At 26.5% G+C, this 24,670-nt stretch overlaps 2 protein-coding genes across 3 annotated transcripts in view; both read left to right on the forward strand.

The window, feature by feature from the left end:
* Positions 1-4,671: 4,671 nt before the first annotated feature.
* LOC135926405 (ADP-ribosylation factor 6) lies at positions 4,672-16,088 on the forward strand. The gene is made up of 4 exons (XM_065462272.1): positions 4,672-4,825; positions 14,434-14,537; positions 15,042-15,240; positions 15,397-16,088. Exons 1-4 carry the CDS (start codon positions 4,744-4,746, stop codon positions 15,537-15,539), a joined length of 528 nt encoding a protein of 175 aa, XP_065318344.1. The 5' UTR covers positions 4,672-4,743; the 3' UTR covers positions 15,540-16,088.
* Positions 16,089-20,489: 4,401 nt separating this feature from the next.
* LOC135926404 (2-oxoglutarate dehydrogenase complex component E1-like) overlaps positions 20,490-24,670 on the forward strand; it is a 31,325-nt gene continuing 27,144 nt past the window's right edge. Inside the window, exon 1 of one of the 2 annotated variants that reach the window (XM_065462270.1) lies at positions 20,490-20,737. In XM_065462270.1, the coding sequence (XP_065318342.1) occupies positions 20,522-20,737 (216 nt within the window). In that variant the 5' untranslated portion in view covers positions 20,490-20,521. Of the gene's footprint in view, positions 20,738-24,274; positions 24,415-24,670 lie in introns of those variants that run through there. The other variant, XM_065462271.1, reaches the window with a different exon arrangement.

Consider the following 24,670-nt stretch of genomic DNA (forward strand, 5'->3'; position numbering starts at 1 on the left):
TTTTTTAAAACTTTTTAAGAGTTATAAAATAAGATCATCTTAATTAAAATTTATCAATAAACAATTAAATAATATCAATGGATTTCTCTTTTTAGCGATTAATTTTAAAACTATAAATGGCGTCAAATTTATACATAATAAATTTTATTTAAAAAAATTCATTGATAGAATTTTTTTAAAAATATAAAGAATGATTTGTTATATTAAATGTTAATATGTTATAAAATGGCTTAATCTATATTTTGAGCCATATTCAAAAATATTTAGTATAACTTTTAGAATATGAGTTAAGGTTATAACTACAATTTAAGGATGCCAGGGACTTATACTCCAGTGGAGGAAGGGGGCACAATGCAAGATCGTTTTTAAAATTGGAAGGGTTAGATAATTACGACAATAGTATCATTTAAATAAAGCATACATATGGGCGATGTGGCGGGGGGGGGGGGGGTAGTTTTAATTTCGTTTTTTTTGCTAATTTTGATTTGAATCTCTATTTTTTTCTAATTTTGATTTAGTAGTATGAGCAGAATCTACAGGTTTGGGTAATAATTTTTGGCTAAAATATTGGGCTGGCCGTTGTTAAAAATCTAATGAGGAATCATTAAATATAAATAGCACATTTTACCAAATTTCTTTGCCCCTCCCCTTATGAAAATTCTGGATACGCCAATGGATCTGAATCTAATATTCTTCACCAGGCCAGTCTGATTAAATTATTTTGTCGAGATTTATGATATCAATCTAATCTTTAATTTCAGATTCCAACCAAGATATTTAATATCTGACCGCTGTAACAATTATTTTAAATCTTTTAAAACAAATTCTTTTGCAACTTTATGCAGGTGCTACAAGCATTAATGGTGACTACTTTTAATATTCTAATCTGTAATCTCTTGAACATTAAGACTGGCTATATTTACCATTTATTCTATTTTAAAATAAAATACTTCTATCCATTTCGGATGGAATAATTTCTTCAATATTTCATTATGACCTTGGCTACTATTGAAAGTATTTTTTTAATAATTTTTATATAGTAAGTAAATATGAAATTTTTAGTTTTTCTAGGATTTATTTCAAATTTAACAGAGGGTGTTGGTAAGGAATTATTTTTTTAGAACCATAGGATTAACAAAGGGAGGGGTAACCCCCTCCACTTTCCGGCCAATTTATAAGTTTTCATAAATATCTCCATAAATTATGATTCCCATATAATCTCCTTGTCCCATTCTCCCCAAAAATATAATACAAAATGTCATAAATAATTTAAAAGAAAAAAACCCAGACTTTATAGCTTCCTCATCAGATTCCATGCCTATATCTAATTTCTATAAATAAAAAATTATTACTGTCATAGTTCATATTAGAGGTGGGCGTGGGTTAATTTTTTATTCATAGCCCGCCAGCTCACGGTGGCAAAAAAATTACGCTTATCGCTAAATTTTCGACCCGACCAGCCCGCTCATGAAAATCAAAATTTTGATTCACGCCCGTCACGCCCGAAAATTCACAGTGTTTTATATTTTTTAAAACTATTGCTATAATTTTACATTTTTTTGAATTTATTATATTTATTTCTCTACTTTCATAATCCATATTAATAACAAAAAATAAATACAATTATATAAATATTTTTTTTTAGAAAAATCAGAATGTCCATGCTTTTTTATTTCAATTGTGTATGCCTTTCCTATAATAAGAGATTGGCTGCAGAAAATAACCTTTCACTAGAAGCCGAACTTGCCGGAGCTGACAAAATTTTATACGCTAATTTTCTCAAAAGGAAATGAATATCCTGCTTCCAAAACTTCAAAATATGTCTTGTTATTTGTCTTATGAGCGATGAATTTTTTAAGTTCATCCTCACTTAATAGATGTTGATGCTTCATCAGAATCATCTAGAAATTCTTTAAATTTTTCATTTAGAATATACGGTTTTTTATGAGGTAGGAAGAATTAGGAAAGTTATAAATGATAATTAGCAATGACCAAAGCAAAATTTAGCAAAAAGTCTCGCGATAAAACATCTAGACATAAAAAGAAAATAGAATTAGCAGCTTGATACCGGATGTTGTTTATAAAATGCAAAATATTTTTTGTTTTCAAAAATTATTCTTTTTTAAGAAAAGAACTAATTTAATTAGAAAAAATATATTATAATTATAAAATTGCAAATTTATATTTATAAAAAAACAATTTAAAAATTAAAATTTCTTTGATTCACGGGAAATTTATGTTCATGCCCGATCACGCTGGGGAAAATTTTGGGAAGGCTCATCACGCCCAATAATTTAAAATTTATTCACACTCACACCGTGATCCACCGTGACACGATGGGTCACGTATAACTTCACTGCCCGTGCCCACTTCTAGTTCATATCATCAGATTCAACATCATATATAGCCTCTATTATTTTACAAACAAAATATTTCATATATAAATTAATTTACCTTGTTTGCTTCCATTATTTATATCTCTCAGAACTACAAATAATCTTCTTTTTTATCTAAAGCATGGTTTAAAATTTAAAAACTGTATTTTAAATGTACTTTGTTGAACTCCTACTTCTTCATTGTCTCCTCTTCTTTTGTTTAAAATATCATTAAAATCAATATTAATTCCAGTTCCAATATTAAAAACATTCATCTCAGGGCATAGTAAATTAAATATAAAAATGAGTAATATAGTTGTTCGTGATTTGGAATTCGGCAAACACAAATCAAATATTAAATTGAATTAATTTTATTTTAAATTAATAAATTATTATATTTATTTAATATGGATTGTAATATAATTTAAATTATATTATATAAATTAAGCTTTAACTTTTAATGCTTGATTAATATTTAGACATTATGAGTGATATTGATATTCCATTTTAACATATAATTTTTGCAATTACAGTGAAAATATTTACATTTTAATCTAATAATTAAAAAAGCATTAATTAAATAAAAAAAATTATATATTTATTAATTTTTTATAAATAATATCAATTCTATATAAAATACATAATAGAATTCAAAAAAAAATTGTTCCATCAAATATTTTTTTTTATTTAGGTGACTGAATGATTAAAAAAATTCCTACAGGGCTATTCAAATTTTTCAAAGGGTTCGAGCACCTGTACGCCTCCTCCTAATGACACCATTGTCATTATCATAAACATAAGCGCACCCAAGATTTTCTTAAAGAAGGGGATTAAAAAACGCCCCCAGACCCTACTTTTGGGTGGCCCACGGCCCTCCTTTATCTAGTCCGGCCCTGTTTTCCTAGCCTATATATATAGCTAAAATATATTTTAATAGAATAGGAGGTTAATTTTAATAAAAACTACTTGTTATCTTTAAAATGGACGAAATGGTATCAAAAATTAGCTAAATCTGGAACAAAAAAAAATATTTTTATTAGTTTGTATAAAATATATTAAATTCCACATATATATATACATTAATATATTTATGTCTAAATGCTTATCAAAATATATATAATAATAATTATTTTTAGTTTCAAAAATTATTAACTTTTACACTCTATCTTTCAAATTATTGTTTAAGATATATGAATAAATTCATGGGGGACAGGAGATGGGTAGGTATATGACTAAGGAGGATATTTTATTGACTTAAAATGTTATACATTAAAAGTGACATATTTTTGTAGAGCCCCAGATTATGCCTATGATTATAAAGATATTGGTTAAAATGTGAATAAAATTATTTTCTTCATTCGAAGCTTCAATTTTATTTTTATTTTAGTTATGACAGAAAACTCAAAAGATATACAATTTATTTATTTTAATGGCTGTAGTGTTGTTAAACGGTTCGGTTTGAGCCGATTTTTAAAAACCGCTTCCTCAATAATTTTATCCAGTATTACGCAAGCCTGAAGATTTTGCTCATAGAAGGAACAAAGGTCTGTTCGAAATCTCAAGGCTTATTTTTTTGGCTAAAATATTGAGTACGAGCCGTTTAAAAACACTAGATGGCTGCTTAAAAGCTACAATGCGTCTTGAATATTTTTTTTAAATCATAAACACAAAGACATTTTTAAATTTCTTTACTATCTTATCAAAATTAATTTGATTGACTAATGAGCTACAAAATTTTATTGTATAAAAAATAGAGAAAAAAAGAAGTGGTATTGTGAAATAACTCCGATTAGTTAATTTAAACAAATAAAAAAACACAATTTAATATTTTTATTTTAAAATATTAATTATGTAAATATTCCTTCATTTTTATAAATTTTGATATATGTTAAAGCGGAATATTTTTTTATATTTCTAAATTTATTTAAAAAAATAGAAAATAAATTATAATTTAATATGAAAGTAACGAAATGCATTAATTTTTAGACAATATACTTAAAAAACTTTGTAATACTTCCAATTTATTTGGGAATCGCTTTAAATGTATCCCAATATATTTAAGGTATATAATATTTTATATATGATTTTTCATAATACAAATAAAATGTAGTGCGTATGTAGTGCGATTGAATCAGTATCTAATTTGAAGTCTGAAAACTAATATATAATCAATTTATTTAATTTCTTAAATACATTTATATAATGATAGATTTAATTCTATTCTATAACGAGCACAAATTAAAATTCAAAATGAAAAATAAAGCTTTCCTCGTGTACAATCTATGAATCAAAGAACCTTATTATATTTTTTGTGAATTTCTGCTCAGCTAAATGCTGGAAATTTAAAAACCTTATAATTTAAAACATAATGGGTAAGTTTTTATCCAAATTATTTGGAAGTAAAGAAATGAGAATATTAATGCTGGGTTTGGATGCATCTGGAAAGACAAGTATTAATTTTAATTGTTTTGCCATTATGCTTTAAAATAATTACCTTATCAATTTATGAATGTAATTCCTTATTATAATCTAAAATCCTTCACTAATAATGAAAATATTTAAAACGTAAGACATGAAATACTTAAACTATTTTAAAAAGCTATTGGCAGTATATGATTAACATTTTATAAGAAAGCTATTGGCAGTATATGATTAACATTTTAAAATATTTTCATATTCTAATCACATTTTATTCATGACCTATAGTTTTGTATTGATAAAATTCTATAGTATTTTTGCGTTATAGTTAGTATTGAACGAAATCCTTATAATATACCTTAATAAAAATCAGAGGTGTAACACAAGTGGAGGAATGATCAATTTGCCTGTTCTTGTATATATCATTTTAAGCCGATAAAAAGTTCCACCCCTCCCTTCTCCATGTATACAATATATCTCTATCGTGAAGAAATTTGAAAGAAAAATTAGTAAAATTTAATAATTTCTTAAACTAACAAAAAAAATTTTTAACAGCATTTTCATAACAAAATAAGTAAAATCCAAAATTATTTTTTAAAAATATATAGTCAAAGGCCCATATACCTTCATGGGTCAGAGCTGCCATGCCTTTAATATTATATTTATTGCAGGCCTGTCCAGGCTTGGGTTTTTGCTTTTTAATGGGCTGAGCTTGTGTCTAAAATTTTTTAATTTAAATTTAGCTTATTTTAAGGATATTTAATACTACAAACCATTATAATTTCATTAATATTATTTATCACACTACACTATTCTACACACCTTGAGTGTTAATTTTGTTTTTATTGCTTATTTTATTTAAAATCACAAATCTAGTATATCTTAATTATAATTGACAATAACTATAAAATTTAAAATAAATAGGTGATAAATATTTATTTTTTGAGGGATACTATTTTATTAATAATAACATATTTTGTACATATCTACGTGTAGCTCCTTTATATAATAGATTGTAATAGTCATGATTATTATAGAATAAAAAAATAAAATATATCAATCTCTAAAACTTCTGGGAGATAAATTTTTAAGATATACTAATTTTAATAAAGTTTTTTATTATAACAGGTATATTAAACCCTTTTCTTTCTATATATTATAAATTAAAAATGACATAAAATAATTTATACTATTTTAAATTTTTTAGATTTTAATAAATAAAATTCAAGTAATATTTTAAAATTACATTTGCAGGAAGGAATATAATTGAAAATAATTTATTAAAGATCATGAGAAAATTTTATTATACTAATAGACCCATAATCAAAAAATTTGTTCAATGTAAAAATGTCAGGTATTTACATTTGAGATCTGTAAAGTTAGGCCCGGCCCGAGTCCAGCCTGGCCCAAAGCCCGTGCCTAATTCTATTTTAAATAATCGGGTTTGGGCCAGGCCAAGCCTAATATTTAAAAAAAAATTTGGACCAGGTCTGGTCAGACCTTGGAATTTTTTTTAAATAAATCTAAATTTATCAATTTTATATTGAATTTTTTATGTAAAATAATAATATTTGATTTTATTTATTGAAACTAAACGACATCATATGTCTTTTATTTTGAGTAATTATAAAAATTAATTTCTATATTCAAATAAATTCGGACCAGGCCGGCAAAACTTTTTTAAAAAAAATTTTAGACTGGGACAGGCTTGAAAGATTAGTTCCGATGCAGATCACTAATTTACATATTTCTGGAAAGCAGGGTCTTCACTTAGACATAAATGCAAATTAAATCCTGTAATAAAATTATCTTCTTTTTATTCAATTAAAAATGACAAAGCAATTGATAATAATATATTATTTTTAAATGATAATAAATTGATTAAAATTTTGTTGATATCATTCTTATTAATATTATATAATTACTAATAAAATATTATGTTTCCATTAGTATTATTTCAGCATAAGTATATATAAAATGATTTAATGGACTTGGGAAATTTTTTAAAACTCTTTGTGAGTTTAGGCCAGGCTTGGAAATTTTTTTAAATATTAAATGTGGGCTGGGCTATGTCTACAAATTTTTTTATGGCAAGCCTGGGTCAAGCTTGGTGATAACATCAAGGCCCACAAAGACCTCTGCAAAGGCCTACAATAAGTGGACCTAAAGACCTCCAATAAAATTTATGATGAAAAACCCCATCTAATAATGCCCTACTCCGATAGAAAATTATATTCTGGATATGCCTATGATAGAAAGTTTTATATTTTAATATTAATTATTTTAAAGACAATTTTTTTTAAAATTATATTAATTAATCCACTTTTATAAATTCTATTTAAATTTTGTGTAAACTTTTCAAAGTAATAAATAGTGCTAGTGATACACTATTGGCACTGCATTGATATTAGAAGTCTGCAATACTTGAGGCCAGGTAACATTTAAAATATTTGGGCCAGGCAGGGCAGAAGAATTAATTGGCAGGGTCAGGCAAAAAATTATTGAGCTGGATTATTGATGATTTTGCTATTTAATAGAAGTGAAAATCTATAATTATAGTGTTTTTAATTTAACCACTCCTCAATATTATGAATACTTGTTTATTTTGGTGTTCAGCTACATAAATTTTGGGTTAGGCCTTATATTTAAAAAAGTTGTGCTGGGAAACCTTATTAAAAAATTGAAAATGGGCCAGGCCAGCTACAAATTTGGTGGGCCGGGCAAACGCTAGAACCCAACCTGGCTAGGCTTCAAAATTTTGCCATTTGCAGACCTCTAGCGAATAATATATTTTTAGAAAAAAATTTTTAATTTTATATTATTAATTATGGCCCATTTATATAAAAATTATCATGGCCTTATTTGGCTTTATTACTCTTAAGTCATAACCCTTTGGATTTTTAAAAATTCTGATAATTATATATCCTGGTATCTAAAAATTTGGTCAAGGGTTTCCCAACCAGGGATCCAAACCAAACCTAAACTGCTAAAAAAATTCCAGCCATACCTGAACCGAACCTCTAAAATGCCTCTGAACTGGTTCGAGTCTCATGATTTTATGCTTATAAAAAAATATGTAAGTTATTATTAGATTTCAATTATATTCGAATTATTTTAAAGATTATCATCAATCACATTTGATGTTAAGTGTCGGTAATAATTTTTATAAACTTTAGTATATTGTTATTTTACAACATTTTTTAAATATTTTAAGCTATAATGCTTAGAGAAAAATTAAATCCAAAATATTATTATAAATGACATATCAAATCTGATATCACATTGGCAGTGCCGGCTACCCAAGTTAGCGTGGAAAAATGTTTCAACAATTAATTTTATGCTATCTCATTATAGATGTAATTTGAGTGAACTGAATTTTGAAAATTAATTGTGCGGCTTAATAAAAAAAATTTAAATAAATAAAGGAAAATATTGTTCATATTAAAATTAATCATTGATATATATTTTTATATTTATAATGTGCAATTAATAAAAATGAAGGTTTTATATATGTTTTTTTTAAATTAATGATAAAATAAAAAAAATATTTTCCCTATACATAATTCAAATGTAGGTTTGAATACAAAAGTGTTCAAACCACCGGTTTTTAGAGGTTCGAACCGACCCGATATTTTAATTTTTTATGAACCAAACCTGAACCTCGAACCGTTATTTTTATCCGAACCTGAACCCGAACCGATATTCGTTTCGGTTTTGGATCCCTGATCCCAACTATTCAAAATAAAAAAATCTAGAAAATTTTTATCTTTGAAGATCAATGAATACTATTTTTCAAATTTGGGCTCAGATCGTTGTTATTAAAGCTGATTTTTTGTGCCTTCAATTTTCATTATGGTATGATTGCTAATGAGTTAATTCCCTTTTTGAAATAATTAGATCATATATAACTTACAAAATTTTAAAATTGGAAGGGTTTAGGTGTAAGATGTTTGTTTGACATGGATTAATTATTGTTATGGACTATTATATTGTATATGTAATCTGTATATTCTTCTTTCAAACCTTCTGTAAAATATCACCCCCCCCCCCACCCTCCCATGTAGTTTTTCATATATTTTAATCATATATTGGAACAAAATTTAATTTTTTAAATTTTAATATACAAAAATTTTTATTTATATTTATAATTTTTTAACATAAGATTGATATCTTAATTAAATTTTTGATACTATCATCATATGCTATAACATTATCTATACTTGTCATGTTTTATTAAATAGATATTTTAAGAGATATTTTATACCCTATTATTTTTAAAAAATATAAAGAATGGTAGATTTTTATTGTTATAAATTTTTATTTTACCTTGACTTAAATACATAAAATATAAATAAAGGTAAGCTATTAATAATTTTATCGACTTTTAATTATTTGGTATTTAATATATATATATATACATTATACAACCCTTGTCAACAAAAACATATAGAGTAGATTTTTATTCAGCAAATAAAACGGGTAAACCTATTTTTAGCCTAATAACTATCACCTCAGCTCTGTGTTTTTTTTGTTGAAAATATATCACAACTTTAAAGAAAGTATAGATAAATTAAGTCGCGCCTCAATGTCTAGTTTATTTTCTTAGACATGTGCCAGTAAATTGTATCGTATTAGCCGTTTTTTAGCCATTAGCCAACAAACAACTATTTGGCGTTTACTTAAAAAAATCAAATCGTCGCGACTCGTGAAAATAAATGACTATACGGCTCTCCAGTGGGAACTCTTATAAAAATTGGAGACTCACCGAAATGATTATTTCTAATAGCGCTGTTATTTAATAATCAATCAAATTTAGATTGTTGCCATTCCAAATGTGTTGAGTTCATTTAATTTCTGAAAATAGCCGTTATCTATTGGCGACTATCTTACTTATTAAATTTAATTAAAGTCTCGTGACGTTTCAACTTTTCATTACATATTTTCGAAGTGTTAGGGATTTGACCAACCTTTCTTTTTTTTATAAAATATACTAAGCAATAATTTTATATTTATAATGATTCATTGATTCTTTGACCCTTCATTATTTGGGAAATCGGGGACATAATTTATTGACCTAAAAAAGCATAAAATGAAAAATTCTTATGGATTGGAAACTTTGTGATTGATTAACATTTTTCTTTCCTTATTTATTTTCAATATTTTCCTTTTTTTAAAAAAAAGAGATTAAAATGATCAATATATAGCCGCTAGACTTTTGATTTTATTTTTTGATAAAAACAAGTTGTTTTTTTTTCAAATATAGCCACCACTTAGCTCAAAGCCATGGAATGACAGATAATCGAAGGAAAAACGAAATTTATTATTACATTTGATTTGATATCAAAAGTTATATTTTAAATAATAATGTTTAAAAAAAATAAAAAAATAATTTGTAGACTTATTTTCACAATTTTCGCTAGCATCGCACGGGATAACTCCCGGCCTTATAATAATTCAAAGACGAGTATTTTTAAAAAGAAATATGTTTGAAGTTATATTAATTTTTTTTTAAATATAAAAACGGTGCACATAAACCAATCTCTATTGATGATAATTGAAGATTTTAGGTTAGCCTAATTTTAATCGTTCGACGTTTAACATCAACGATGCAACCTATAACTCACGATATGAGAGTATCGGCCGATATTTTACTTTTAACCGATACTAGTGACGATACTCGAAGAAGTAATTTACCTTCATAAATTGGGGAAAAAAATAAAAAATTGGCCTATATTTAAGCCAAGAATTGATAAGATAAAAAAAATTGACAGATATGAAAAAAAGAAGAGAAAGTGTGGTTGTTTTTCTATTTCTTCTATTTTACTTTTTAAAATTTTATAATGGAGAAAACAAAATACAATACAAAAAAATCACGACTAATTGTTTCATTAAATATTAGCGCTACAAACGTTACCTCAAAAAAGAAACGCGTTACTCCTTATTTAAAAAAATGCTAAATCTTTTTGTAATAGTTTTATTTATTTTTAACAGTAATTGATTTTGAAAAATTTTGATCAGATATGTAAGAGGCTTTCGCTGTGCTAAATACATATTCAACAGGCGCATAGGATGGGGGGGGGGATGTATTATATTTAATTAATAAAAATTTTAATTGTGGGAATTTATTAAAAAGATTTAAAGAATGTTCTTTATTTTCAAAAAATTTGATCATCTTCACAAGAATCTTCATTCATCAATTTTTCTAAAAATCCTTGTCAGAATTTACTCTAAATTCATTTTACTTTCATATGTTCTATAGATTGGAGCTGATGGACATCGAGGCTGACATATTTAAATTATGGTACAATCACACTTACAAAGTGTGGACTTTCCTTAATTTTTATTTGTATTAAAAAAAGTTTCATCAGGGCAAAGTTAAATCATCTTCATCTGAAGAAATAAAAATACTATTGACATATAATCTATATAAAATAAATTATAACCTTGATTGATTCAATATTCACTAGATTAACAATCTTGACTATATAAAATTCAGTAACAAAATATAATAAATAAAATAAAAATTGAAGAACTTTAGTGGGTGACGCTAATTAAAAACTCCACTAAAGTTATTTTAAAAAAATTTAATATTAATAAAAATATATTTTTTCCAAATTTTTTATGAAAAAATTTAAAGCAAACGTTTTGCATTACCGCAAAAAAAATAAACGCGTTACTACCTTTTGAAGCAAGTAATGAATGACGTTTCTTTTCCTCATAAAAACGCCGTTAGTAATGACGGTACTTTCATCAGCACAACACTATTAAATATTGAAAACATTTTTATGGTTTAAATTAAATGAAAATTAAAAAAAAATTCTTTAAGGAAAATGGAGAACGTGGGAAAAAAAATCATAAAATATTTTTAAAGTTTCTTTCTCTTCAGTTTGAAAAAAATCTTTGAAAAACATGTTTTTTTTACATAAAAATGCTAAAATCTTTTCTAATTTTTATGTATAAAAGATCTTTCAAGTTGAAATAAATTATCAGATTTTTTTTCAAATTCTGGATTTTGTTTTTGGATTACATATTTCATAAAAAAATTGGTATGAGTGTATCTCTACATAACTAAGAGGTTCGGGATTCGAAACCGGGCTTCTCATAGCGGAAAAAGAATTCGTGAAGATTTTGAGCATCGTTAAGTATAGTACGATTTTATACAAAGCGAAGGAAAAGAAATTTAAACAATACATCAAATTACTTAATTTAAAAAAAAATGTAGATGGAACACTATCCGATTAAGTTCTAATCTTACTAAACGTTCTAATTGTTAAAAAAAAGGATTAGAGCGCTCATTTGCCTCTTGTTGACACCAGGGCTTTATACCAGTGAAGTTTTTTATTCGGGTTTCCTAAATTTAAACAGCACTTTGAACGCGGTTCGAATAAAACACTACTTTATTGATAAAATAAAAATCACTATGTCTATCAAATTTTAAACCATGTGGAATGTAGGAATTAAATGTTAAATATATGAAGATTATTTCGGCATAATTTTTTTTTCTTCTCATAAATTATCTTATCAATTAAATGATTACACTGAACTCGAACCGATAACGCATTTTTTTAAAATTCCAAATTCTGTTCCAGTCTGAAAATAGAGAGCGATAAAAAAAATTACTCCACCCCTCATTTATAAACAAAATTTAAAAAAAAATCAGACCAATTTTATTTTGGCAAACAAAATATACTGTAACCATCGATTAAACTAAAATTTAAGAATTGAGATTGTCAGTATAATAAGAAATAGAAATAATTGAAAAAGTAATAATCAATAATTATAATAATATTCGCAGTGATAGATGGAGGAAAAATTTAGAAAATAATTGAATATCAGATGTTTTCAATTGAGTCTATCTCATTTAAAGGAAGAAAACTCATATATTAGAAATTTTTGCTCTACAAATTGATAGAAAATGGTGATTTCTATTTTTTCCGTTGTTTTATATTATAATTATTTTTCCTAATTAAAGATTGCGCTATAAGGCGGGTTATTTATTAGATAACAGGTTTTTATTATTATTTAATTAAGATATTTTAAAAAAAGTATGAAAATTCTTAAATTGTTAGGTATAATTTAATCCTTAATTTTTAAGCCACCCCCCCCCCCCCCCATTCCCACCAAAAAATACAGAAGGAAGAAATTAGAATGATCGAACACCGATAGCATTTGTATAATTAATAAAAATTAACAGTAAAATTGTGTCGGTCTCTCCATGCTAAAAATGATTGACGATTTCCTAAAATTCGGCTATTAGAAATATGCAATGCCTGGCTCGGCCCATGTGATCTGAAAAGTTTTTATTTGGGCCGAGCAAAAAATGGAGATGCCCTGCACGCTAATTTTGTTAAAATAATATTTTTTATTTTGTTTAATCGAACACCGATAGCATTTGTATAATAAATCTAATAAAAATTAACAGTAAAATTGTTTCGGTCTCTCCATGTTAAAAATGATTGACGATTTCCTAAAATTCGGCTATTAGAAATATGCAATGCCTGGCTCGGCCCATGTGATCTGAAAAGTTTTTATTTGGGCCGAGCAAAAAATGGAGATGCCCTGCACGCTAATTTTGTTCAAATAATATTTTTTATTTTGTTTATAATTATTTAAATGACCTGCACTATTATCATTCATTCATAAATGCGATTTCCTTTTTCGACATTTGGTGTTTATTATGAAAATAAGAAAATCATGAAACCGAAATCTTCTTCATTATAGATTATTTTTTAATGATATGGTCGGGAAACCATGGTAAAAAGATGGAACCGGGGTAGTTACAAATTTGGAAGGGCTGACTAAATTCTAATCTGGCCAGGTCGGGCTTGAAAATTTTTCCATTTGTAGACCTCTGATATATTTGAAAGTAAAATTCTCACTGATTTTTATATCTATGGGCTTTAGAAAATAATAGCATTTATTTTGATTCTTATTATTTACATTTTTATCCTATATTTTATATGCGAAATGGGCAGACGTTCTTATTATTTTAATTTTTTTAAATAAAATTTATCGATAATATTTTACGACCTCACGCGAGATATTGAGTATTTTATGCATGGATAAATTACTGAATTTACGCAAGAAATATTTTATATTTATTTATAAAGCAGAAGAAATATAAATATAAAAATCGAATTTTATTTCAAACTTTTAAAATGCATTATACTATATAGTTAGTACAACGGGTTAAAATCTCACCAAGTTTTTTTGGGAAATGATTCTGCATATCCTGGCCTAATCATCTACCCCTTCTTACCAACCAGAATCGTCCTGAACTATTTTTTTTATAGCTTTTTCGCGGGACCGATTTTTTAAAAATTCAATAACTTTTCAGGCGGGATAAGGGTACGGTCCTGCAGTTTGGTCATTAAATGTTGATTTATTGGATAGATATTTGAGTGATTATTGCCTTCGACTTCGCAGCTTGACTTCTGAAGCGACAGAATTTTTAGGTTGTGAGGGACCGATTTTTTTAAAATTAAATAACTTTTCAGGCGAGATAAGGGTTTGGTCCTGCGGTTTTGTCACTAAAGGGTTGGTGATATATTTTTTTAAATTTAAATATTTTTCGCGGAATAAGTAGAACTTGAACGTTTCTTAGAATTTTTCAATTTTATATTATTATTTTTTGCTTTAGCAATTTTATACAAGCTCAAATTGGGACAATCCGTCACAACCATCCCTACCGTTGGATTCAACGTCGAAACTGTCAAATACAAAAACGTCAAATTCAGTGTTTGGGTAATATTATCATTTTATTTATTTAAAAAAATCTAATCTTAATACAATTTAATAAGAATTTTTTTATACCTTAAAGGTCTTTGTATTCCTGGTTATTAATTAATACTTGCCCCTGTAAGTGTCAAACACATTCCACAACCTCCAAAAAGTGATTTATTTTGGGAAATAAAATCTCATGTTATATCAACTCTAGACACAATTATGGACATAAAAATAGTACACTATTAAGCCTCTGGATGGACAGGAGTATAGATCATCATTATGTAATTGTGTTTGACACTAATGGTGTTTTTTAAGAAAATAAAGACAACATAATCTTTTTATCTTATCGATTATGTGAAAAAGAATATACTTTTTAAATCATGTCGAATTAGTCAAGTTGTATAATTCTTTTAACGATAATTCATTCATTATTTCTTTACTAATTAAATTCATACAATGTTCATAAGCTTGTAAATTATAACTATTCCCCTCCCCTCACTCCCTAAATGGTCATATAAATAGGATGTAGGTGGTCAAGACAAAATACGGCCCCTATGGAGGCATTACTACACCGGAACTCAGGGACTTATATTCGTAATTGACTCATCGGATCGGGACCGGATAGATGAAGCCCGCCAAGAACTTCATAGGATAATAAACGATAGAGAAATGAAAGAGGCCATTGTGCTAGTTTACGCGAACAAACAAGATCTCCCTGATGGTAATTTCATTTTACGACTTTTTAAGGTGATCATAAATTAACGTCGATCATTTATCTGTATCACATATCGTAACATTAATTATAACTGAAAGTTTTTGCTTAACTAATTTATCCATAAACATAATTCCCCAATATAATCAAAAAAAAATCGTAAAGCCATGAAACCCAGCGAAATTCAGGAGAAGTTAGGACTCAATAGAATTCGCGATAAAACCTGGTACATCCAACCGGCATGCGCGACCGCGGGTGACGGTTTGTTTGAAGGCCTGACTTGGTTGATTTCTAACCAAAAATTATAAAATTAAAGCGTTATTAATTATGGCAATAATCACGAATTCGGCTGACTTTTTAAAAAAAATTGTAGTTATTGAATTGAATCACATTGCGTTTTTGTCCACAAGTTTATTAAAAAAATTTTTAATGGCTTATCAAGAAATATTTTAATTGATCTAAAAATTTAATGCCGCTCCACTATAAACTTGTGTTAGATTTCCTATCAACAATTACCCCACATTTATGTCTTTATGATCTTTGCATTGAATTCTCATATCCGGTCTCTCTTTTAACGAAAATATTTGAGCATTTAATTTTTAGAAAAATACAAAAATTCTCAGCATTAAAATATTCAATTTTTTATATATATTTGCGCGCATGGATTAAATGCACTAAATCGAAATTTGAATTATATTTTATGATACTATAAGTATTTTAAAGAAACTCAATAAATAAATCATTTAGTTTATGCCTTTTATACTTCATCATGTACAAATTTGGTTTTTTTTAAAAAATAATGATTTTTATAGAATACATCTAAAATGTATTAGATACATTATATATATATTTAGTTTCTTTAAAGAACGTTATATCTGGTCAAATTATTATAGTTTTATAAATATTTTGCGAATATAACGATATTGTTTATATCAATTATATATATTTTGTACAGGTTTTTTAAAATTTTATTTATGTGATCAAAATTATACTTATTTTATAAATAAAATATTAGTTTTTATTACAATATTAAAGAATAATAGTTATTCATGTTTTATTGGTAATATTTTTTTAAAGGTAGTCAGGGGCGTCACTAACCTTTATAATCTCAGGGGGCTCAAAATTTTTTTTAAAATTATCATTTTTTTAGCTTAATGAAATGAATGGATAAAGAGTTTGAACGTTACTACACCATTTTATATAAAGAAAATATTTATTTTGAACTTTAATTATTTACATAGCTCGCGATATTATACCTGTATCGAAAGATACCTGAGATTCTTTTAAAATTTTGATGTATCACCACAGTTTTATCATGATAATTTTTTAAAAAAGGGAAATATATAACCATATTTAAATTTAAATAAAAAAAATATATCTACCCATATTTCGAGCAATGAGTTGAATCCAACACTCAAGGGATATTTATAAAAAATGGAGCTAATATGAGTACTGGTTAAAATATAGACTTTTTAAGTTTCACAAATTCAAAAAAATAAAATAAATGTTGATTTTTTTGATTAGTCGTCGTTACAATATGATAAAAATTTAAAACACCAATTTGACAATTTATTTCACATCCTTGATAAAAAAAAATTTGAAAATGTATTATTGTTAAAAGTAAAACTTAAAATCAAATATTATTAATATTTTATTTTTAAAATATATTAAATTTAATTGTTCATTTTTTTAAATTTATTAGAGTAATTGTTAATGATTAATAAAAAAATTATATAGGAAATGTATCGATGATATCGCCATTAAATTCCTTTTAAAAATATGTTTTGTATCGTTAGATGTAGGTGAACCTTTTAAAAATTGCATCAATTTGATATCTTTTGAAATGATGGTCAAATTTATTTCTATAACTCCTTTAATCTTACTTTATTTAACCTAAATTATTTTTAAAAAATTGTCACCGAGTATCATGTTTGGAGTAAACCACTTTTTTTTTCTCCACAAAAAAACTTATAATTATAATTTTTATTTTATTGAATGATATTTTATAAGAAAATTACTTATCTTTATTTAGGTATATCTTTAAACAGCGCGGACTGACTAAGCTTCGGCCTTTTGGACAAATGTTTTCTAGCGGCCTCATTTCTAAGGGGACTTTGCCCCCATACTCTACCGACCTTCGGTCGAGTCTTCCTAAATGGCTTATTCATATTTTATATGTTTTTACAATTTCTTATATATTTGGATAGAAACATCTAAAATTAAGTTAAGCACAATATTACAGTTATTACATTTTTTTAGAAAAAGACTCATATGAAAGCATATCACATTTTTTTAAAGAAAAAGACTCATATAAAATTTTTACATATTGCACTATAAAATCTACATACATTACATCATATTGCATCGAGAATAAACATTAATGTACAAAAAAAATCAGGCATACTGTAAATATGGTTTCCCAAATAGAGTTTGAATAAATGAATTAAGCGAAAACCATATAATCTCTTTAATAGGCATCAATAAAAATGTCATCAATTAATCGCGTCGCATATTTGCCTTCAGCATATATTTTATAGTTCAAAATTTATACTAGATTTTCTTCATAATTTACTAATATTTTAGATAAAATAGATTAGTGTATTAAGTTGTGTGCAAATTTGAGCAAAAAGTAACAAAAGGCGTTACGTTACATAACACATCTACCAATTCAAAAATATAACGAAGAGGAGTTTGTAGCCGTGATATTTGCTTGTAAACTTGTCGCCGGGGTGGCCCAGTGGTATATGATGTAGGCTTGGGAACCGAAGGTCCCTGGTTCAATCCTGGTAAGGAACTAAAATTTTCGAGTTTTTCTTCGATGACGGATGTGTATAGACATATAATATGATAAATTTCGGAGTTGAGAAATGCCACCCGGTCACCGACAAGCTTGGACAGCTGGGTGCTAGGATACGTCCAAAAACCAATAAGACGGTCAGCTGAACTCGTGGGTCATTAAAGGATGATAACAATTTCGTGGCCAGCGCTAGGACAATGGTGACCTCGAGGGCCGTTCAAGCTCAATGTCTACCAAACTACAATGGATTTGATAACGATACTCCGGTGGGAGATCCAAATGGAATCGATCAGAAATATAAATTAAAAATAGATAGCATAATTAAGGAGAGAGATATTGAAGGAGCTTACCACTAGAAAAGGTGATAGATAGCTAAAAAGGAAAAAAAATTAAAAAATAAATAAATATTTGTGTGAACTTAAAGTACCGTTTATTTCTCGTTACTTTTCATTTTTTTTACTATTTTTTTAAACAAAAATGATTTTTTAATATAAAAATATATTAAATGTTAAAATGGAATGTCTGTGATTGTATTAGTTACTAGAAAACAAGGGAATCCAATACAACTGTTTAAGATTTCTTTACTTGATAACGATACTCCGGTGGGAGATCCATTGGGATTGATGCTCCGGTGGGAGAAATGGAATCGATAAGAATACTCCCTGTGGGATATCTGTCGATATAAATACTTCGGTGTGAGATCAGGATACTTTGGCCTTGATAGCGATACCGGTGGGAGATCCAAATGGAATCGATCAGAAATATAAATTAAAAATAGATAGCATGATTAAGGAGAGAGATATTGAAGGAGCTTACCACTAGAAAAGGTGATAGATAGCTAAAAAGAAAAAAAAATTAAAAAAGAAATAAATATTTGTTTGTGAACTTAAAGTACCGTTTATTTCTCGTTACTTTTAAATCATTTTTTTTACTATTTTTTAAACAAAAATGACTTTTTAATATAAAAATATATTAAATGTTAAAATGGAATGTCTGTGATTGTAATAGTTACTAGAAAACAAGGAAATCCAATACAACTGCTATAAGATTTTTTTATTTTTAAACCTTTCCATTGTTAGCTAAATACCGTTTTTTATTTTCTTATACAATGACAGCTATTGAAAAAGTTTTAGCATAAAAAAACGATGATAGTATTTTGGTAAAAACGAATTTTGTATGATAGAGTAAAAAACACATTATTTAAGTTTCATTTAAAAAGATTATCACCTTTTTATTATAATAATTTGCAAGATAGAACCGATAAAAAATGATTTTTTTTATTTCCACAGTTGTAGTCAAAAAATAAATTGAAGAATTCCTATATCTTGATCCATCATTTGAAATCAATCTACAGCATAAATATCCAATAGTATAAACATTTATTCCTTATATATATTTATCCATCCATTATAGCCCTTATTTTGATGTGCAAATTTGATTAATGTACCAAACAGAAGACGAAGATGATGCTTTATTTGAAAAATGATTATTAATTATTAGTGAACTTCTTCCTTTAATTTATCGGAAGGTTTTAGCTTTCCTTTTTTTAAGTTTACACCTGAAAATAGTCTGTTCTAAATGGTGTCTAAGTATTTTATCATTTTTCGATATAATTTGCATCCTCTCAAGGAAATTCCCATGATTTAGATTCCATTTTCAAGATTGCTAAGTGCTTCATTGTTGCCTAATCCGTACTCAAATATTCGTTTTATTACATAATATTATTTCGAATCTTTTCACTCTTTATTTAGAGGTATAAATACGATATAAAAATGTAAATTAATCAAAACTTGAACAGAAATATTTTTTTGTGAAAATTAAAAAAAAAACCCATATAATAGCATCTAAATGATAATCCTCAAGAGATGTATTGATACGATATTCCAAATGCCAAAAAAGAAAATGTGATAACTTTTAATATATAATATATATGAATATGATAAAAAGCATAATATGATAAAAAGCATAATATGATAAAAAGATAACATATATTTCATATCATTTGATCGGCTTTTTTTCATTTTTTTGCCTGGCATCAAAAATTGATATTTTCTCGCCGCATCACAAGCAAAATGCCCACTTGGTCTTAGTCCGCCCCTGTCTTTAAAATATACGAATCGAATAATTCCTCATTCGTATGCATACGAATAGTAAAATCATTACTTGATTCGAAAATAAATTCTTTATAAAATATTTTTAATATGTAAGAATGAATTATTAAAATTAAAAAAAATGATTATAGTAATAAGAAAAAATTTCATAAGGAACATTTAAATATTAAATAATAATATTAAATATTTATGAATAAAAAAAATAATTCGATGGAATAATGAAAAACATAATACTTTTTATACAATTATTTTAATTTTTTGATCTTTAAGCTGAATAAAATTTAACATCTAAATAAAATAATAATTTTTTTTTAAAGTTTTTCTTGTGATAGTTTATTTTCTCATATGTGTTGCTGAATGGTTTTTTCAAATTTTTTTTAGCATGGATTGTATCATACGAACATCACCATTTTTATTAAATACTATTATATATGGAGCAAAGGGATTTACCAGACATAAAACCCATGTTATTCCTTTTGCAAATTCCTTGAAATTTTTCTCAACAGCTCATGCTGAACCTTTTTTAAATGGGACTTCCAGTACTTACGTTGAAGAAATGTACTTTGCCTGGAAAAATAACCCCCAGAGTGTTCATAAAGTATGTATTATATGAGAAATTTGCAGATTTCTAAACTTAAGTCCCAGACTGGTTTTGGAAAAAATAACAAATTTTTTGTCTGGATTTATATTTTTGATCATTTTACAACCTGACCTGAAATTTGAATTTTTTGATAAATTTGCAAAATTTTTTAAAGTGAAATTTAAAATATGATCAGTAATAAATCGTAAATGCTTAATTATAAGATTTACATAATGATTGTTATGTAATTTTATCACCCAAATTTTTAGCCAACATTTTTTTAGATAGGTTTTAGACTGGTCACTAGGTTGGCAGGTCTACATTATATATTTTAATGATCAATTAATTTGGCTAACTCAATATTTTGTATTTAATAAGAGATTCTTAATTGCCTATAATTTAATTTATGCTGTTTATTGTTCTTTTCAAATATATGTTATAAATATGATATTTTATATCAGATAGCTTAACTAGTAGTTTATTTATACATTTAAGGGCTTTTAAAGTTCTTACACATTTGGTAGATATATTTCACAATATACTTATACATCATATAATTATATCTTTTTATACAAACTTGTTTATTTTTCTATATTCAAAACTATCCATATTTTTTAAAATGTTTGGATGTGCAAAAAAATGACTTATTGTTAAAATTTTTATAAAATTTACAATTATTAAATTGTTATTTAAATATGGGAAGCACTGATTAGAGGTCAGCATGCCCTAGCCCAAAAAAATCCTTAGAAATTTTCTTTTGAGTTATTTTGGCTCAGCCTATAATTATTTTTATCTAAACCAGCCCATATACTATATTTTGTACTAGTTATCCATTCCAGCCTATATATATTTTGTACTAGTTATCCATTCCAGCCTATAATAATTTTTAATAAAAGAAATTTTAAAATATTTTTAAAACTTTGGATTGGTCAGTATTTTGAACATATTGTCAATCCCAACCAAAAATATTTTAGCCTATTGTCTCTACATTTAGCACTAATACTCACAGTGTTTGTTAGTTTTAGTACCAGCCATTTTTAATTTTAGCCAATATAGTTGCCAAATCAAAAATGATAATGAACTCTCATAAATTATTTACCCTATATTAAGCTATGAAGTTGTAAAGAAAAAATTATCTACTAATTTCTAAATTGTTAGGAAAGAAGGTGTTAATTTTTCCCCCTTATTTCTTTATACTTATAATTATTTTGATTTATAAATTAATAATTGATAAATAAAATGTTATTAGTGAGGTATTATATACCCCCCCCCCCCCCCTCCCAATGAATGCTACATATAATGATATTATTTTATACACTATTGGTGGTATCTATCAATACCATGGAGATCTATACTTTGGGGGAGGGGGATATATGATACAAGATCTTCATTGAAATTGAAAGTTTGAATTAAATTGTAGGGAAATAGATGTTGGAATTTTTTTTGCTAATTTTATTTTGGCATTAGGGGATAGTGGTAAAAGTTATGGGGGGGGGGGTTATTTTTGATGTCTAATATTTTGAATCTACATAGTTGTCAATGAACATTTAAAAAAATTCATTTTTTGCTTATATATTTTTTAAAATTATTGGATGTTTACAATTATCATCAACTATAACAGTAAAAATGGACTTTGTTACAGTATATTTCAATTTATGGCTATATAACAATAAATATATTTTTGTCAACTATAATCACAGCTTTGAAGAAAGCAGAAATAGATTAACTCGTGTTTCAAATGCTTAACATATTTTCCTTGGCATCTCCTTTAACCGATTTTTACCCATGTTATCTAGCTATTTAACACCATTAATCCACAGATTATACTAAACATGTACATTCAAACAAATATTATCATTTACCAATATCAAAAACTGTGCAATCTCACACAATCATGATTCATAAACCAAAATACATATATGCCAAAGCTCATGGTTCACTTCTTTTTTTGCCTAATAGATATAAGTAGTGTTGTTAAACGGCTCGATTTGAGCCGATTTTTAAAAACGGCTAACTCGACATTATAGCCAGGAAAATATCGCCTAAGCATCGAGATCTGCCAATAGATGTTCAATACTATTTGCCATCTATGAGCAAAATCTTTAGGCTTGCTTAATATTTTTCTGAATAAAATATTGAGTTAGTCGTTTTTAAAAATCGCTCAAATTGAGCCGTTTAACAACACTAGATATAAGCTGCTCGATCTATAATTTCATATTTTCTTTCAAAGATAATTCTCTATCTTACAATGATTGTGACTTCTCTTAACAAAATTGTTTTATTTTCCAACTTATCTGATACCTAATAATCAAATAAACAATCTAGAATATCTGTTGCAAAAGGATAACTACAACCAAATATTCATTAGTGTTCCCCTTGATTTCCAAGATTTTAATAACCTTAAACTCAATCATTCTGAAGGATCCTTCTCTATTCAATGTTCACACTCGCATTCACCCTGATCAAAGTCCTATTCGATTAAGAATATTTTTTTTGATCGTTCGATCATACACGAAATATTCTTAAATATTTCCTTTCTGCAAATGCCAACCTATTAATAAATTGCCCTCACAAGTTTTCCCAATTTTATTCATTTCCCGCGTTATAGAAATAATAAGCAAAAAAATGACTGTATGCATTCTCTTGCAACAGATACTTTAATTCATGGAATACTTGCTAAAAAAATAATTTATAAAATCTTACGGACTCGGCTACCCTTATTTATTCGATAAAAGTTTCAATATGTCTATTTTACAAAAAAAGTAGCGCGCTATTCGCTACTTTCTAAATTAGTAGCGAGATATCGCTATCGTTATTTTTTTTAAACGTAGCTCCCTACGATATTAAAAAAAATAGCGCGCTACTTTAACAACACTGATATGTTGCAGGAGAATTGACAGTTTTTGTTGCTTGTAATTGATAGATGAAATACTGGACTTATTGTTTACATTACGGTAAATAATTAGTCGAGCACCACATAAAACTAAAAAGACATATATTGTATATAAACAATCAAAAGCTATGGAATAAATTTTCATCACGTTTTTTAACAGCCTCTATCTATATATATTTGGAAATCTGCCATTAAAGTTATTATTATTTTTTTTTATATTAAATTTAAATATAAGGACACTATTACAAGGTTGGCAAATGTACTCAAAATTTACAAGATTTGTTTAAAAAAAGAGTAAAAAATAAGTTAAAATTAAAGAAAATAAAGAAACTTTCTCCCTCCACCTCGCTGATAATAACTGTTTTTTTTGAATAGACAGTTAAATGATAAATTGCCATATTTTGTTAAAAAATATTTTTAAAACGTATACGATTTCCAACTTTATTTTAATTTTTTTGAAAATAAGATTTTCTTTTATAATAATTTATTGATTGAATTGTCAAATTTTAAATATAATCTAAAATCAATATACGAACCAATTTCTTTTTTGACAACTGATAAATGTATCGTTAATAATATCGTATATTGATACATTTTATTTGAAATTATATCTATATTGGTAACCGAAAACAAATCGGTTATATTTATAATAAACTATCTTGATTCTTATAATTTATCGGTTTATATTTTTTAAAGTATTTTTTTAAATATGTTTATACACGACATTCATGGCCCTGGATTTTTTGATCTGGCTCGGCCTAGGGCTCTTCGTATCACGATTAGAACTATTCAAATTCGAAAGGTTAATTTTTTTTAATTAGAAAAAAATATTATATTATGTTAATTTATCAAACATAAAATTTAATCCATATTAGCGATATGCACCAGGCCTAATTTTTCAAGCCCGGCCCGAAATTTTAAAAAATTTGTCCCTCCCGGCTCGATCCCGAACAATATTTTTTATTTGTCCCGAAAAACCCGACCTGAAATAAATAAAAATTATTTGTTCGCCCGTCCCTAATTTATTGAAATATTGAAAAATTAAAAATTTTTTTTAT

This window comes from Gordionus sp. m RMFG-2023, chromosome 3 (genome assembly GCF_954871325.1).
Source record: "Gordionus sp. m RMFG-2023 chromosome 3, tfGorSpeb1-WG-v2, whole genome shotgun sequence".
In the NCBI taxonomy this organism is placed as follows: Eukaryota; Metazoa; Nematomorpha; class Gordioida; order Chordodea; family Parachordodidae; genus Gordionus; species Gordionus sp. m RMFG-2023.